Source organism: Cajanus cajan, chromosome 5 (assembly GCF_000230855.2).
Source record: "Cajanus cajan strain Asha chromosome 5, NIPB_CcT2T_4, whole genome shotgun sequence".
NCBI classification, from domain to species: Eukaryota; Viridiplantae; Streptophyta; class Magnoliopsida; order Fabales; family Fabaceae; genus Cajanus; species Cajanus cajan.
This window is the reverse complement of record NC_138521.1, coordinates 72,252,013-72,271,943: the sequence shown is the minus strand read 5'-3', so window position 1 is coordinate 72,271,943 and position 19,931 is coordinate 72,252,013. Positions and strand designations below refer to the sequence as shown.

The following is a 19,931-nucleotide window of genomic DNA, read 5'->3' as shown; positions in this document are numbered from 1 at the left end:
TAGAAAAATTGAAAGTATGGTGATTTTGCGACCTTGTGTTGCGGTGCGTGGTTAAGTTAATTGGGTTGGCTTTGTAATTGTTTCACTCACCAATCACCATGAAACATTTGTGAGTTGATTCGATTTCCTAACCCTACACTTGCGTTCTCTTTTTTCCATCTTTCAATTAAGGCAATGAATATGAATACGGATCCCACTTCCACTTCCTCCCCCAACTCAACCATGATTCACAAATAATTTTATATCTTTAACTTTGTAATTTAAGATTTTAAAATATTAACTTTTTTTAATAGATGTGAATATTAAAAATGGTTAATTTTAGCTGAATAAAAAAACATAAATATGGTCCCAACTCCCAAGCCAAGTCCCATAAGCGAAGAGATTGCGGTGACATATTCTGATGCCGCTCTAAAATCAAATGTAGGTATGGTGCCTGCGCTACGCCATCCAATGTGGCCAAGGTAAGGAATGGTCACGTTTCCTTCCTGTCCCTCCACATAATGCAACGTTCTTTGCCTTCTCTAAACCAATTTCTCCTCTTCCTCTCACAATAAAAATAATACTGTACGGTCTAGGACGAAATCTGACTAGGGGCCTCCACGAGAGACATGTCGGCCATGGCTAAGCCGACCCCCTGTCTAGCAAAGCCCTTCCGCCTTATAGGTTCAGCGCTGGAGGGCTAGTGTACGGTCCAGGTCGGATTCCGACCTGCCTACTACATATATCAGGCCGACTGTAGCTCTCGCCGATATGCCAGGCCGACTGTAGCTCTCACCGATATGTCAGGCCGACTGTAGCTCTCGCCGATATGTCAGGTCGACTGTAGCTCTCGTCGATATGCCAGGCCGACTGTAGCTCTCGCCAATATGTCAGGCCGACTGTAGCTCTCGCCGATCACCCCTCTAAGAGTGGTTCGGTTATTATTCGACTTGATTTCTCTACTTAACCTGGTCGGTATATTTCCGATTCCTTCCGCTTACAAGAACCAACTCGGCCAATACCCGACTGTACCCTCAGTACGGGTATGTGTCGGCCTTCTTTTCTTAAAAAATTACTACTTTATTCATTAAAATAAATTAATTATTATAATACAATTGAACATATTGAAAAAAATCTATAGTTTAAAATTAAAAAGAATAAATCTTATTAGAACATTAATAAGCGATGAAATCAAATGTTATAACTAATATTTAGGTTACCGTACGTTTCGAAGGTTTGAGAAGATGCTCTAACCACAAAGCTACGAGGGAAAGTGACACATTTTATAAGCAATATATAAAATAAGAACATTAAAATAATGAGATGAACATTTATAAAAAAAAAATATTGAGATAACCCATTTGTAAAATGCTTCTATTTTAATTAACTGAAATAATGTGTTAATAAAATTAATTATTAATTAAAAAAAATTCTAGTCCAATTAGTTTTTTTTACAACAGCTAAATTGAGTAAACAACGTATTTGAGTTATAATAAATGTTTTATTACCGAGTTTGATTCTTATAAGTAAAAATAGTAGTTATTCGTTGATTTAAAGACATTATTATATTTACCCAATCCGTGGGTAATTATTCAGGTATGAAAATAAATTCACTTAATGAATACAAACATTCTCGTGTATTATTTGTTTTTTATAAAAAATAAAACCAAAACTCAACCATTAACTTTTTAAAGAGCAAAATAAGTTAAATTTATTATCATGAAACCAAACTGAACACAAAAACTCAAAAAGTGTTAAGTCCGGTTCATCAAGTACATACAAGGAGCAAAAAAATAGATTAGGTGAAATCACCGGCGATCTACATATGAAACTCACTCTCATTTTTATGAGTACTAAAAATATATTTAAATTTTTAAATATTAATAATATTATAAATATTTTATAAATTAAAAAATATAAAGCATTTTTATATGTTTTCAATTTTAACAAGATAAGGATATTACTTATATAATATAATGAATTATAATTAAATAACAGGTAAATATTTTATACATTAATATTTGTAATAAAATAAAAAATTCATAAATAATTTTAAACTATATTACAATTTTTAGGTGTCATCATTATTTTAATTCTTTATATATACCGAATGATTTGAATAAAATAATATACTAGAATCATATAAATTTAAATATTTATACTAAATAGTATTCATAATATTATAAAATGTATATAAATAATATTTTAAAAATTTTTTTACATTGCATCAATAATATAAAATAATAATATTTCTTTTAAAATAAAGTGTTTTATTACTATTTGAATATCGCAAGACTTAAATACTAAATAATATAACTTTTAAGATTAAATTATATGAATAAGAAACAAAATTAATATTGTTCTTAATAATTGGAAAATTTAAGTAAAATAAAATATTTAAAATGATTAAATAAGCATAGTTTAATATAATAAATAACCAAAATTAATTTGTGGACTAAGGAACACAACATTCTATCATTATCAAATTTATTTTACATAGGATCCACGAAATAATAATAATAATAATAAATTAATACAATAATAATAGTTAATACTGTTGTCAACATAGAATAATACAAAACTTATCAAATGTTTCTTAATATTATATATTTAATATTAAATAGAATAAATCGGCTTGTATAAAATTAGGTGATGAATGAATTTATATAAGATTGGTATAGCTGAATCAGTTCTGTATAAACAGTGCTTCTATATATTTAGTCGCTAAATCAGTTACTATAAAAATAGTCATAAATTGGTTTCTAAAGCAGTTTCTGAGTCGGTCTGCAAAATCAGCAGCCACTGGCCCACTGTTTTAAACTATTAATTAAGTTTTAACTAATTATGAAATTTGGTTTCTAGCTTTGCGACATTTACAGAGGGATGAACCATTTTTCTGTTAGTTTTTTAATTACGTTAAGTTTTTTTAATTTATTTTTTGTTTTTTTTTTTATAAAACTACATGCATTTTTCTATTTTATATTATAAAATATATATATATATATATATTATGTCAATTTTATTTTATAAAAATAATAAATCATCTCATATTAATATAAAATTTTGTACATATAATTTAGAAATAAGAAACTTTCATTTTATAAATTTTGAAAAATTCACATTTAATATAAAATTATTAAATAATATAATAATTGATAAAATTTATATCAATATCATTTAAATTATATATATATATATATATATATATATATATATATATATATATAATCCAAAATCCTTAAGTTGATCTCTATTTTGATTCAATTATACATATAAAAAAAATGTTTTTTTTAATTAATCTCTCTTATACTCAGCACGTGAATTGAATGAGAATTTGAATTTAATTAAAAATATATTGTAATATGCAGTAAACATATATTTATTTAATAACTTAAATAAGGAAATATTATGTGCTGAATTTTGACAATTTGTTACTATATTTTATTTAATTAACTAATTTTATTTTTGACAAATATCGACAAACATCATGATTTTATTTTTGAGTATTATGAACATGAACAACTAAATTTTTTTAAGGGATTTTTTGTACTAAACACTTATACAAGCCATTATAATTAGTTAAACCGTGAGAAGTTGGATTCAAATCTTGTTGCTATTGACGGTAAAAAAAACACTAAACACTTATACTTCCCAAATTTATTTTTATTTTTATTTTTATTTTTTTTTTAATTTGGCGAGTCATCTTTTTGGGTCATTAATTTGACTGGAACTGGATTGCCATACCTTATTTATTTATTTATTTATTAATTTAACTTGTAAGAGACCAACTCAGATGATTGAATTGTATCACTTTAAGAAATCTATCCTTAATTATTACCTGGAGGTTGTAGTCAATATGTTTTTAGAAAGTTTCATTTCTATGTTGGAAAAATAAGAGGTCATATTCGATTCTTCTCTACTCTTCTGTCACGATCAAAGAATGCCTTCGCAACATAACTAATAGCCAAGTGGGTTAAAGTAAAACTTTAGTTTTCTTTTATACATGTCAAACATAGGAATAGTTTCAACACGCAGAGAACCAATTGATGTTGATCATCAACATATCTTCCAAAAATTACACTTTCAATAATTTGATTTGGGTACTTGGTTCGTGGAATTTTTTTTTTTTTTTTGGAATCCATTCTTTGAATTGTTGTCATTAAATGATAGTGTTTAATTTCCTTTTATAAAAAAAAAAAATCTATGTAGTTCCTGTAAAACGTATTTGACTTGGACACGATATTCTTCAGAAATATTGACATTTTTTCTCCTAGATATCTACAGCTAATTTAATTAGATGGAAAAAATTGCAAAAAAGATACTTAGCATCTATTAGTGGTGTGATGTGATAGCAATAATTATAACAACAAAGTGATGAATATTACTATTTATTAGTGTGAGCATCAAAACTCATTTTCTTTTTTTGAAAAGAAATGATATTGCAATAAATAATTTTTTAAAAAATAATAAATAATCTAAACATATTATATATTCCAAAAATCTGAATTGTTTACCAGGTTTTTAAAAAAATTTCCAATAACCAAATGGGTTAAAGGATACATGCATACTCACGAAAAGAAAATGATAAAACAAAGACAAATTAATGGAACTCAATACTAGGGTGATGTGGCATGTAATTGACTGAAGCCTCCCTGGAAATTTGATTGTCTGGTATGTGGGTATGAATGTGAATTAAGATTCTTAGGCTCAATGATTGAAACAAAATTTTTCCCTGGTTTCACACCGATGGCCAAAAACTGTCCTAATCCCGAAGGCATATGACCTTACACCAACCATACCGATGGAGAACTAGTGGGCTCATTCACGGTGTTCTCTTTATACTTTTTTTTTTTTTTTTTTTTTTTTTTTTTTTTTTCCATTCATTATTAAGCATATATGATTGTATGTTGTGTTCATCAAGTACATGTTATAAAATTAGTATATAAACCATATAAATGTTTAAAATTATTTTACAAAATATATATTCAATATTTTTGTGTTTTTATATTCTAATAAATAATATTTTAACTTCTTATTATGTATTAAGGAATACATAATAAAAATCTCATTATATTATGAGATAACAATTCAATAATTTAGTATTCTTTATAACTCAAACGAAATTTGATATCATTGTTTAATGAACAAACTTTGACATTAATAAATAAATTTCGTAGGAAAATCTATCTCAAAATCATGTTATGGGTGTAGGTGTCCACACTAACATTCTTACAAATTTGACTTTTAATAAGAGTTTTATTCTATTATAGTTTTATTAGAGTCGCCTACAAGACAAGACAGTTGTTAACACGAACTGTTCACCTATATCTTACTTCCCAATTCCCATATATTTTGTTGAAATTTGTCAAGTTGGGTTATTATTCTTTCAGTAATGTTGCGACTGTAGAGGTCATTAATGAGAGAATTTACTGTAGTCTACGGGGTACTATGAAATGAATTATTCGACATGGACAAAAAGAACACAATAGTTATTAGGTGATGCATGCAGTTCCACCAGAATAGATTATTCAAGGTTGAAGGCTCAAGGCCTATTAAGGCATCATGACTTTGGCCCATTTCATTTATTTTCTAAGATATGATCCACACCTTTTTCATCTCTGGCCCACACTTGTGATGTTTTCTAAGTTTTGGTTACATCACATTCACAAACTACAAGGGTTGAGTTGAGGAGTATTTGCATATATATCACTTTTCCTCCTTCCTTTTTGATGTCAAGGTGATATTCTTGTGAGTTGTACAAGTGGGCTCGACATGCAGTGTGACTTAGATGCATTAAGAATGAAGCTAAATAACCTTTTAAAGTGCATGGATTCCAAACGTTCTCCAACTGCTTTTTAGCCACCCCAAGCAAAGCTCATGCAATGCAAGTATTAGTTTTATATCTCTACAAAGTATAACTAATAACTTATTTAATTCTTTATATATCATGTCAAAAAAGTGTGTGTTGGAAATATAAATCCAAAAGGGAGATGATGTATACAATCTGCTACGTAATTAATTTTTTGTGCAAATTCTGAAAATCTTTGAATCAGTTATAATTCCCCGATAAACTTGATATCCTAGAAAAGTAGCTTTGCTTGAAATTCTTTTTTGCAAAGACAACTAGACAATTTTCTTTTATTATCTCCATAAATTCATTTAAATGTAGGATATATGTGCCGATTTGTTCTTTTTGAATAAAAAAATTAGTTCGTCGTTTGAATAGACTACAGAAAATTCTATGTATTAATAAAAGATATTATATAATATTTTGCAATTCACTTGGCAGATGAATTTGATAAACTAATCTAACTAAAATAATATAATAATTAATTTAATACAAGGATGTATGAGAATACTGACTTAATAAAAAAGGTTTTCATCATTTAAATATATATATATATATAAGAGTATGTTTATATATAAAACAGTAAAAATATTTGTTCACGCTCTCATTTCTTATAATAATTAAAAATTTTCAAATTAATCATTGATTTAAATTATAATTATAAAATTAAAACTATACAATTTACTAAAATATAATTTAGCTCTTTATATTTATTATTTTGTATTAATTCTTATTATTTATTTTATTTATTATTTGAATTAAAATGCAGCTAATAGCTTAATATGATTCATTTAAAATTATTAATAAATAAATTTAATTTAAGAAGAAAGATGGATGCATGGGTTTCTCTTCTCGAATAAAAACAGAGTTTAGTTTTAATTTTTCATTTCCACCTTTTATATATTAAACACATTCTCCAATTTACCATACTAGGGCTGTAGTGAATATTTGGGTAATATTTACGAAATTTCAAGTTTTAACTTTCTTGCCATTGATATATACTAAAATAAATAATCTGAAGATGAAATAATAACCAAACCCAAACTTAACCCAGCCCACTCATCCTAAGTTGGGCCACATTAATTAACAACACAGGAGGAAGCATGAGTAATTCCTAGTAGTTAAACAAGTGCTTCTGGCAAACATGAAATGCAGTGTCATGCGATTATTTTTTCAAGACGTAGAAGTGATACATAGAATGGAAAATATATAAACTTGAATTACCCCCCAATGACAATGATCATTGACCATTTTGATTGATAACTTGTGCACTGCAAATCAAAAAAGTGTGGTTAATGGTTAGATCTAATGAAGCTACATGTATGTCATCCCGAGAGCACTAGGAATTGGAAAAGGATAGTGGGGTTTCTTTTTCAAAGGAAGGCTTTTCGGCTAGAGAATGCTTCAAGTTGGGACACAACACATTAAGATGTGCATAGCACCTAGTCTTCCTTTGGCATTATTCTGTTCTGTCTTCTGTCATGGTACCACAACTCCAATATCTCTGTTGAACCACTCTAGCTCTTTCACCTTTTTCCTTTTCTATGCCTGTGCTTGTCTCACACTTCATTGTCTACTGTGTCAATGCTGTTCAACAATAGCCCTGTGGTCCACAACCAAGAGATAAGGTGCACTCTTTCCTCTAACGTTATCACCCTATATACCACGCACTACATAAGCCTCTGCAGTCTGCACTGTATGTTAAGCACTCTACTCTACATGTAATCATAATTCATAAATGAGTCATCACATGATCAACACACTTGTACCGATGATACTTAGGTTTGCTCGGAGAAATGTTTGCCTAAAAGAACTAAGTGTCAGATCATATGAGGTTATGATCAGGATTTAAGTTGCTAAGTCAACATGCAAGAGCCTCATTTCCCTTTCAAGTATCCTCCTAGGTGAGAAGTGGATCTTGGAATCTCATGCTACAGACTGAAACAAGGTAAGCCATTTAACATTTTGTCACTAGTCTTAACTCGTAATGATACGAGTTAATGGGAAGAAAATTTTATGATTGGGAAATTCAGACTTAGCCAAGCCTCATGTTCTATGGCTCAAGTGTTTAGTCAAATCTCAACCAAACCAACTTGACGAAGGTCAGCATAGAAATTGTGTCAAGGAGCCTTACCTAAGGATGACACAATTCCTTTGTCACTTTGCAACAGATTCACCCATCAGTAACCGTATTCGACCGATGAAATTAAGAGTTCTAGTGATTGAAAAGATGAAAGGGTAATCTCAATGAACCGAACGATGCCTATAAATTGAAGACTAAATTTGAAGTCGTAACTATATCAGAAAATTCTTAAGAGAGATATGATTGGATGCAATTTTGAACGCCAACATTCATGGGCAAAGAGATTTTAGGCCAAAATTCAGTGAAGCATGTTACACGTTGTACCCACCCTTTGGCAAGGAATATACACTAGTTGAAAACTCAAAAGCACAAGAAGTAAGACATCTAGCTCTTAAAGATGCTATGGAAAGGAACGAATATAGCCTTAGCATACTCACACTGCTACACATTCTTTTTGCTTAGCCACAAACTCTTAACAACATTGAAAAGAAAATTACTTGAGCTAATTAGCATCCAACTGAAACACGTTTACATAACAGAGCAGGCATTTGGGTTCTCGTCGCTGAAAAACTGAGGGGCATAAGCGTAGTCATTGTAGTTTTTCGATGGCCAGTATTCACTTCGCTTGATTTCAGTTTTGTTTTCTTCTTCTCCCTTGTTTTCTTCACCTTCTTTTTTCTCTTCCTTTTTCTCCTCTTCTTTCTTTTCTTCTTCCTTTTTTTCTTCGTTCTTCACTATAGAGGCTTGCTTTTTGGTCCTCTTGTACACATGATCAACAAGCTTGGCAGGGTCAATGACTCCTTTTACTATGACTTGATCATTTGCAAAGTCTGTTTCCACTGATTCTACTCCTGCAGGTACAATTATTAGGATGTCTCAAATTACGTAACAAATGTTGGTTTGTGGATAATGTATGAATTTGAAGATGTTGTATAGGGTTAAAGGGTAATAGGGCATGTAATATAATATCATTAAGTATTTCTAACAAAGCTCAGAAACTTTTCCATCAAGTTGTCTTTCAAAATCTCTAACCAGAAGAGCTATTCATACGACAACCCAACATAACATAGAGCTAACATACCGTGAAAGGCGTAAAAATTAAAAGACAAAATAACTAGCTAGTTGAAAGTTGAAACATTTAAAAACAATTTTCTTTCACTAGCATTTATTTTCTAAAAGTATTTTGTTTCCCTAGATGAATAATTTAATATCGGGCATGCTATGCACCAATAAAATAAAATAAAACGGTTATAAGATTAATCACGCTTAGATTATGTTTGGCATCTAGCACACTAGTACGTGTTATATTAATGTCCAAGGTTCTTCTTTCCCCCACTTTTTCTCGGATGAAGTTGCATATAAGCTATGCGGCTGAAGCAATACTCTCTCGAACTATTTATAAGTAAAAAAATTTAATTTTTTTTAACTAAAATATAAGTAAATTTTATTAAAATTAATTTTATTTAATACTCTTGATCCAAAAGTATTCTACTATCTACCATGAATGTGATTAAACATATTTTAAAAAATGTGATACATTTTACGTGAAATTGTCATAATAAAATGTATTTAATGAACTTTTTAAATATGTGTAAAAGTGATTTTATTTGCTTATATATAAATCTAGGAGGAGTACCAGTTATATATAATGTTTCAGCATCGAGATAGAATACACCTTCCTTTCTTAAATGATTTTTATTTGAGAGTATTACATAAAAATCAAGAAAATCATCAATTATTCTAAATACCAGAGAGAAAAAATGGCAATAAAGAGTATATGTAATAAATGTTTTCTTTTTTGAGTTAAGAAATATAATATTAATGAGACTTTACTTCCTTTTCAATCGAAACAATTAATTTAGGATGAAGTTTTTGGATTAAAAAATATAATAGTTAAGATATATTCAGCGAATCCTATTGAAAATAGTAAGATCACAAACTCTCTTTGGAATGAGTCAAAAATTGTAAGCTTAACATGATTAGCGCCGCAGAATAGGATTCTTATGTCCTTAGAAAAAAGAGAGAGAACATTACATACACGTGAACCTACCATTAAAAAATATTGCGTTTCTGTATCACATCCCAAAGACCCTATGAGGGTTGTAATGGCTTCAATGAAGTTTGAAAAGATATGCAGAAAATAATAAATATATATATAAATAAAACCTAACATAAACTTCATAATTATAAAAAATATCCACGACACATTGTTTTTATGACTTTCTTTATTTTAAGATAAAAGATTTTTGATTCATCAAAAAAAGATAAAAGATTACTGCAGCCTTACTCGATAACGTGGGCTCACTCTGTACCAAAGTTAGTATCATGAGATTCTATTAATAAATAAAAAGTAGTAGTATTAAAAAAGAAAGTATCGAAAAGTATATTGTTAACATTTTTTCTTGTAATTACCATAAGATTCCATATTTCCATGGTAATTAAACTTGAGCAGAGAAAGGTGTAAATGAAATGAAATAAAAGGTATCATGCAGTGCAGTATTGGGATTCTCGATAGTCATTAGTGATCAGTGATGAGTAATGAATAATGATGATAATATATAATGATTGGAAGGCACAAACTCGTGTAGGGCCTGGGAATGGGATTCTCGTATAGTGATTAGCGATTAGTAATGATGATCATATATAATGAATTGTACTTGCTTGTGCACGAGTGAAATAGTAGGCATGGGCAATAGACAAAGGTAGAATGAATCTTTGTACCTTTAATCTTACGGATTCGCTTCTGTATAACCTGAGCACATGCTTCACAATGCATTCCAACTTTCAGAACAACTGTTACCACCGGAGGAGGCTGACCACCATTTCAAACAACCACAATATAGGAATTAGATTACTATCAAAATAGCTTTGGTCCCATCACATTCATCATTTTACTTAACCAAGACAATATGTGTCAATTAGATCGAAGCATTATTACTTAAGACTTAAACCTCTGTAGAGAAACACAACAAACATTCATCAGTATAAAAAACATTAATAGATCTTCTCTCGAATTTTATATGTACAATGTATGTTTAAGCCTTGCTGTCACTTGTCAAACAGAGGTCCCACTATCTTATAATTTGTCAATTCAGGTACGGGCCATGGCATGGGGTTTCCAACTTCCACTATCTTATAATTTGTCCAAAACGAAAGAGCAACCTAAGGCCAATCCCCGGACCCACTTTAATTTGAAAATTCCAGCATAAAACTAATGTATATGTACAAGTTATATGTATTAACCCAACATTGTATTGTGAATAATTTATTACATTAACAGCAGACTAGTTACTCTTACTTGGCAATCTCATCCATTGGAATGGAGAGAGGCCGTTGTTTTAACTTTGAAGTTTTAACCTCCATATAGATATATACAATACGTCACATGGTTATGAAAGTGGGACACGGTAAATGCAGGTGGTCTGCACCCGTGACCCCATTTTGCAGCATGTCAAGTTGCAATTTGCAAAAAGGAGTGGGGTCAAACCCTCTCATTTGTCACCACCGCCGTTCACCTCGTTACGTGTGCCTTTCGGACGGACATCACTTTGTTTCGTTACTTTCAATTCATGTCAGCACATTGCTAAAACACAACAACCCTCTTAATCTCCAACTTAAATAACTAAGAGTCTAAGACAGACTTGGCTGTTTCTAACTTTCAGACTCACTTCCTGAATGCTTTTGCTTTTGACTTTAATTTGCTGAATAATATTCATTGCATCTACATTCAACACAACAAGTAACAACGTTGAAAGAGATAGATAGAGAAGCTAGAGGAGAATGATTTACATTTACCTCATCTTTTTTCTCCTCTTTGGGTGGTTCTTTGGTTTGTTGTTCTTCTTTTTTCTCCTCCTCGGGAGGTTTTGGCAACGGTGAAATGAGCTCCACTTTCTTGCCACTTTTCTTTTGCAGCCTCTCACACACCTTTATGGGGTCTGCTGCTTTTCCTTTCACTACCACTCTGCTTGTCCTGCTATCAGCACTCACCTCTTCCACTCCTGTATCACAAAAGAGATTAGATTAGAAACGTTAACACCACTTCATCCATCCTCTCCACCACCTAAATACCTTTATTACCTTTGTTAACCAAGGATGAAGCATGAACTTTTGTTTCTACATCAATAATGTACATGTCCAATACAAATTTATGTCATCATTATTTTATGAAATTCAAAAGCAATCATGTGGATAAACTAGTTGATCCCTCTAATTAAACCATATACAGTAGCAGCATGTGTGAATTCATTTTCATAGTTAGAAGAAGTGAAGTAACTAAAAAAGGTGAAGAGAAATAACCTTGAAATCCTTTCAATGCTTTTGCAACTTTCCTTGCACAGGCCTCACAATGCATGTCAACTTTGAGCACTATCTCAGGTGGTGGCTCCTCCTTGTTTTCATCCTTCTTCTCTTCCTCCTTCTTTTCCTCTTTGACTTCTTCTTTCTTTTCTTCTTCCTTCTTTTCCTACAAATTCATATAATAAAAAAAAATCACCATTTCGCACAGCCATAATAAGAAGACAACAACACAAAGGGGAAATAAAAAGTTGGAAGCAGCCGAGTTGTGAAGAAAGGTAAAGTGAAGGGAAAGAGAGAATGTGAATTTGAGTGTGGAAGTCATACTTCACCCATGTCTGTGACAGAAGACAAGGTCAGTGCTTGGGAGATTGAACTTGTTAACCCAGATCTTAATATTATGTGGTTTGTGGGAGACACCAATTGAAACGCTCTTGTTTTGTTTACGGCTTTATGCACACACACACACACTCTCTCCTTGCTTCTCTGCAAATCCTACGTGGACACTTTTCGCACAATCAACTCCTAACTTTTCCAAATATAAAATTATTAACTTCTTTTATCAGAGTATCACTGTTTTTCTCTTTCCACATTTATTTTCTGGTTCTAACCTTTTTAATTGGTCAAATTCACGACAACTTGTGCTTTCAACAAGTTATTATCAAAATAATCATCATTGCGTGTCAAGAAAACCACTCTCTTATAAAAAAAAATCTGATATAATCAGTTTTGTATTATTAAAATAAATGATGTCAGGAACATTTCTCGATGGAACTATTTTTCTTACATTTTGTTATACGTTTTAAATCTTTTTCTCAGATATGAGGATTTTGCTCTGCATTCTTGATTCATATGGGAGATAGTTAGATGGGGCGGATCTAGATTTCATACAATGAGGTTTGAGAGAAAAGTAGAAAACTGGAACGTGACGGTGATAGTTTAATTTTTTTATTTTAAAATAAAAATGTTTAATCTCTTTCCTTTTAAAAATAAAAATTTTCATCCTCCAGTCAAATTAATATTTATTAATTATTAAAATTTAAATTTATTTATATTTAAATAATCTAATATTTAATAATTAATATTTAAAATAATAAAATAAAATATATAAATAAAATTTATTATTAAAATAAATAATTATTACATGTTAAAATATATACAAATAAATAAATCTTTGTATGTTATTTTTTAATTTTCATCTTTATATATTATGTCATCGATAGACGTTATATTTAATGATTAATAAATATTAAATTAATAATAATATAAATATTTTATATTTTTAAAAATAAAAAATTAAATATCTTTTATTTTAAAATAGAGGAATAAAAATATTTTTTATTTTTTATTTTTCTTTTATTGATGAATAAATTATTATTACATGAGCTCCAAATTTAGAGGTAGAGAATTATTAATTGTACATATATACATCCGTGAAAATATTTTTTAATTGACGGAAAATATTAAAGTGATGATAACAAGTTTCAAGGATAAAATATAGTGCTTTTAGATTGATTTTATCAATCTAGATGACAACATTATTTATGATAAATTTAAAGATTTTAATAATTGTCTTTTGAAATAATGAAGCAGTTATCTTGAAGCCAAAACATAATACCTTTTATTGATATTGTACATTAAGAATGTAGAAGACACTTTTATATTTATCAACTGCATTATGTCCAATTACCAAAACTTATATTTGAGATCAATAAAAGTTACATTCTATAAAATTATCGATTATTAAATACTTTATGAGCCATATGCATGAAAAGAAAAAAAATATTACCCCAATTTTATAATAATGATACATGCATGTTTATCCGCTAACAATTTTTGCGTTTATCCAGAAATGTTGTAGTTAAAGTTTTCATACAATTTTATTGTATATTACTTATTTCCTCCACTAATTACTGCATGTAAGATAACAACTAATTGAATGCAGATCTTCTAAAGTAGAATAGTAAAGGATTAAGATAAGTGATGTGCATATCACTTAAATTATGAAACCTGTCATACTTGATTTTTTTTATATTATTTTTATTTAATTTAAGTAAAACATAACTTAAAAAATAATTATATATATGTGTATATATATATAGAAAAATAATTATTAACCTTTTAATAATTCAATAATTTGTTATGTTTCATCACAAAGTAAATTATGTGTTAACTATTTTAATCAAGGATTACGCCACTAGAGATGTAAAAAAGAGGCAAATATGTGACATAAGGAATGGTGCATGATTGTGATTTGAGTAAGGATTTTTATTGGGACAGAGAATGAAGACCACAGTTGGTGATGTGATGAGGTGATGATTTGCCGCAGAATCACGAATTCAAAGGATGGGTGAGTCTTTGAAGCTGACTCTGCCCATAAACCTATCTAATTAAGGCCATCTTTGGATATATTGTAGCCAAAATCATACACATTAATATGGTATCGTTATTTATGGTACGAGAAAAATAAAGTTTGTGTCCATACTCCTTAACCTAAACTAGGTGAAGCCTCGTCCCACATAAAATAAAGAATCCAGATGAAGCCATAGGTACAAAATGAAATATAAATTTATGTCTACTAAAAATAAGATTAGAATAATATATATGAGTGAAGAATAATCCTTACATAGAACTAATTTTATAAGGTTAAGTTAAAATTTTAATTATTTTTTTAAGTTAGAGTATACTAGAGTTCATATTCTAACAATTATTAATTGTTGTTGGACCTATTGTGATTCGTTATGGAACTACTTACAAATATTCACTTCTTGGTATGAGAGGAATGTATTGAAAATTTTGTATTGACTAAAAAAAATTAATAATAGTATATATAAATTAGAAACAATTGTCACCTCACAAACTAGTTTTATAATGATAAATTAAGCTTAAATTCACTATTTTTAAATAGTATCATAGTCTACATCCTAGCGATTATCGATTATTAGTGAGTTTATCAAGCCACCGACATATATCCAATCCTACAAACTTCATGTTCAAGATGTCCTGAGATATGTAGTCCCTGGTGTGAAGGGATAGTTCGTTGAAAATCCTACATTGTCTATAAATAAGGCTTTAATAGTGCATATAAGTGAGAAATAATCTTTATCTTATAAACCGATTTTGTAAGATTAAGTTAGGTTTCAAACCACTTTTTAAGATGATATTAGAGCCTATATTTTAACAATTATTAATTGTTATTAGACCTATTGTACCATCCACTATCTCGTCATATTGGACCCACTATCAAGCCATTATTAAACCAACCGTAGATGTTCATTCTTATAATTTTTATGTTTAACTAGGCCATGATAATGTATTATATAAGTGGAGAGTAATCCTCTTCATCTTACAAACCAATTTTGTAAGATTGAGTTAGTCTCTTAACCTATTTTCTTAAAATATACTGCACTAGTTAATTTTCACTGTGAAACCATTTATACTCCCATATTCTCTTTTCTTTTCTTTTTTCATTATACTCAATTAATCCATTGGATGACTAAACCAGCAACTTTTTTTTTTTTAATACTATATGTTTCTTTATAAATTATAGTTATATAAAATAAATATCTATTATGCACATTGAATTCGTTAAAATACCGGTGTTTGTTAATTATTGTAAAAATCCTCCTGCATTTTTTGGGTGATGAAAGAAAACTCCTCACGTCTAGATGAAGCGAAGTTGAGAATTCATGGGCTGGATTTCCTTTTTTGGTCATTAAAATTGAACACAAAAATTGATGACACTTTTCTTGGATCCAAATAGATAGCCATATTGGGTAATCCACTTCACTTGGACCAATATTGGTAGGCGCGGCCCACTTATCCCATCCTGGGCCCTGACTCGTTATACAACAAATTAATTGTCTCTTTATATTCCAATCCATCCATAAATTTTCCAACATGATTGTCTGTTTAAATCAAGTAGTAAACCTTGAGATAATTATTAAAATCATATAGTTTCTACCAATTGTGACGGTAAATTATTTTACTCAATCATTTTTCCTTGACTCATTATTCAATCAATTATAAATTATAATAAATAATTTTTTAAAATAATTATTATGAAAATAAATAAATTTTTCATACATAATAATTTATGATTAAACAACAACGTACACATATCAAGTGCCTAGACTAAATCCCAAATCTAAAATTCAATTTCTTCTTTGAATTTTTTTTTTATCAGAGCCAGTACAAAAGCATTTTATGATAACTTGTGTATCCTATTCAACTAATTGAAATTGACCTCATTGGTCATTAAAGTTTATTTTAACATGATAAATATATATTAAAATTATTCGAAAAAAATTGATGAGAATGCACTACTAATATAAATTAATTTTTAACGGTTAATCAATAAAAAAATTATTATTTGTATGATTATAACTTCTTTATTAAAAAGTCAGTAAGTTACAGTAATTCGAGCTTAGATGACCTTATAAAATTAATTTACTTTTCAATACGTAAATGTTAACTATTATATATGTATTTTTGAAAAAAAATTATTATTTTAAAAATTTTAATTCTATAATATTATCAAAAATATCTATTAATTTCGTTAAAAATTAACCGATAAATTTTTTAGAAGTCTAGATTTTATTATAAATTGTCCAAAATTCATTGAGTCTTGGATCGCAGTCCCTTTTTTTTTTTTTTTTTTTTTTTTTGTCAAATTGGTTATGGAAATGGTTTCCATGCTTGCACAGCGATGCGAATGAGAAAAACGTCCACGTTCTGGAGGCTACGGATTTGGACTATTCTCAAATTCCCACGTATGAAATAAAATTAGTGATTATTGGAAGTGAGTGAAAAAATTTCTGACGTGAACAGTGCTAGTTATTAAAAAGTTTTTTTAAGCAATTTAATGGTCTAATTAAATGTGGAAATAATATATAATTATAAAAAAATCTATTTATATAATACTAACAAAAAAGTTCAAAAGAAATATTTTGTGCCTCTCAATATACTTTTTTTAAAAAGTCAAACATTGAATAATTATTTAGAATATATATTAAATAAAAAAATGAAGAAATTAAAAGTAATTACAGAATAGGTATCTCTTCCTATTGGTACTTCATTTTTCTATTATAAAAAAACACACATTTTTATTTTTAAATATAAATAAATCTCAGTTATTTTTGTCTAATTTATACTTTTTCTAAAATATTTATTTTTTAATGTATGACTTTTTAACCGTATTATTTCTTTTGATATTTATAACAAATACATTTCAAGAAAAATTTTAGAAAATTAATAAAAATTAGTGTAGATAACTAATTTTTTAAACATGCCTAAAATTGATGTTTTTTGTTTTGTTTTTGCTTATAATAAAAATATAGGAAGTATAGATTAGTGGAAGAAAGACACTATGTCTTCTATTATTTAAGAAAAAAAAAGTGATTAATTAGAGATTTATGAAAAAAAAAGTTAAATAAAAATAATAATTGTTCCTACCTGAAGTTGGTCTGATGACGACTTCTTTGACGAGATTGGTGAATCTCTTTCGTTTTCACAGGTTAGGTATTTCAAGAAAGGGGTAATACTTGTAAAAGAGACTTTGATACTTAAGTTAGTTTTGGTAAATGTAAATGTCTTATATATATAGTGCATGTACCTGGATGATGGTTATGATTCTTTCTTTATGAAAATATCTCATCGGTTAAGATATGACGATAATAGTAAAAAAAAGTAGTTTGAAAGGAATTTTAATGACAAAATATTCCAAATATTTGCATGAAAAAACACGTGTTAAGAGAGAGGTGAATCTCCTAAATAAATCTTTAAATACTCTTAAATGTTTGAAGAATTAATTATTAATTTTTGGTTAAGAGTTATCTTTATTTTAAAAAAATAACATATAGGAATATATTGACCACTTTTGAGGACTAAAATGACTATTTAGTTAATAATAGAGTGAATGTGTGTGATTGAAGAGACATGAAAGAAAAGAGAAGTAAAAAAACTATTTCATACACAAGTCTTATCTGATTATTTAGTGGAACTTAATGACTTTTTTTTTCTTTTGATAACGAAATTGACCACTTCAGTAGTTCACTTGGTTCTGTAATACTGTTACTACTTTAATATAGGATAGGATCTGATAAACTAGTGTAGGAAAAGACGTAGCACACAATCATTATTGCGCATCACTAAGTTAGTGTTTGTTTTCAGGGATTTACTGTTCACGAGCAAGGAAAGACGAAGAAAATTGTTGTTTGTTTCCAGTGATTTGCGACGACAGAAAGGCGAAGAAAAGGGGGGAGAAGCGTGGTTCGCGTCCTCGCACAAAAGCGAAGAAAGGAGAAGAAAACCACGTAGGATTTGTGAAAACTCAGAAATGCCCCTGTCCCATGCATGCATAATCGATTATACGAAGGAAATGCATATATAATCGATTATACGAAAGAAGCATAATCGATTATGTGGCCAAGCATAATCGATTATGCTGGGGTATTTTCGCTTGCAGCGGAACCTAGAACGGGCCATTCCATAAATGAATTTTATGAGTAATATGCATACGCCGTTCCACTTTGGGAACGGGACGTTCCAATTTTGGAACGGGCCGTTCTGGGTAGCAAATTTTGGGAAAGGAAATGAGTCCAGAACGGGCCGTTCCACTTTTGGAACGGTGGAACGGGCCGTTTTTAATCCAAGAGTAAAAGTGTAAATTATATATTCATCTATTAAATTTTTAATTTTTATCTATCATTAAATTTAAAGTAAATATTTAAATTAAATTATTTTTAATTAATATTTTATAATTTTTTTAATTAAAATTTATATATTTATCTTTTAATTATAATAATTATAAACTTTTTTTTAACTTAAGGATAAAATAGTAATCTTACACAATTAATTAAAAAATTTATTTTTATCTATCACATCAATCAATTCACTCACAAACTTTCACAAACTTTCTCTACACTTTCCACTCACTTTCCCTTAATCCAAACAACCTCACTTTCCACTCACTTTCCGTTCAAATCCCTCTTTTTCCACTTCCCTTTTCCATCCTCAAATCCAAACAAAGCATATCTGAGTAAATAAATCAGACCCCAGAATATAAATAAATATTCTAATGCTATTCCGTATTTCAGTCGTTTTCTTTTCGTATTCCCTCCCCAATAATGACAAGTCAGAAAAGTTAATAAAAAACAACTTCTATATATTTTAAGCCATTTAATAAAGGGTTATTTTGCAAAGTAAACTTCTTTTTTTATGCATACGTTAGGTGAGCCTAATTTATTTGGTAATAATCTTTAAAAACAAATAAAGGAAGTGGATAACATTCGAAAGATTTTGTATTAACTCTGTGAAAAATGTTTAACATTTATTTAAAGTTAAAGATAAGTAAGATTAAGAAGTTGATTATGTAAATAAAAAATAGCAATTTATCAAAATTTCAACATTCATAAGTCATTTTGTAAAAATTGTTGATAGTATCACATGCTAACAACAAAATTTTCAAATATATATTTTCATTAATTAAAAATATTAAAAATTAGTGGGCCTCAAATCATATTTAATAGTTCTCCTTTGATATTTTAGTTTTCAATAATTTTAAGCAAATAAAAGTGAAAGTGTCACTAACTCCTCTTATAAAATTGAAAGATAAAATTGTATAATTATAATAGTTAAAAATGAAAAGTTAAAGAATTAAAAATAGATATTAGAGGAGGAGGAATGGTGAAGAATGAAGATGGGCGAAGCGTGGGAGTGAAAAGT

At 28.9% G+C, this 19,931-nt stretch overlaps 1 protein-coding gene across 1 annotated transcript; it reads right to left on the bottom strand.

Annotated features, from left to right (window-relative positions):
- Positions 1 to 8,153: 8,153 nt before the first annotated feature.
- LOC109811415 (heavy metal-associated isoprenylated plant protein 7) lies at positions 8,154 to 12,684 on the bottom strand. Its single transcript, XM_020375169.3, has 5 exons — positions 12,534 to 12,684; positions 12,210 to 12,375; positions 11,706 to 11,911; positions 10,632 to 10,722; positions 8,154 to 8,761 (listed from the first exon to the last, which is right to left on the bottom strand). Exons 1-5 carry the CDS (start codon positions 12,540 to 12,542, stop codon positions 8,439 to 8,441), a joined length of 795 nt encoding a protein of 264 aa, XP_020230758.1. The 5' UTR covers positions 12,543 to 12,684; the 3' UTR covers positions 8,154 to 8,438.
- Between the last annotated feature and the right edge of the window lie 7,247 nt (positions 12,685 to 19,931).

Excerpts from the sequence above, each read along its gene's own strand:
- LOC109811415 (XM_020375169.3), bottom strand. Across the intron at positions 11,912-12,209 it reads AGCATTGAAAGGATTTCAAG|GAGTGGAAGAGGTGAGTGCT; the intron begins GTTATTTCTCTT and ends TTTGTGATACAG. Across the intron at positions 8,762-10,631 it reads GCGAATCCGTAAGATTAAAG|GAGTAGAATCAGTGGAAACA; the intron begins GTACAAAGATTC and ends TTGTACCTGCAG.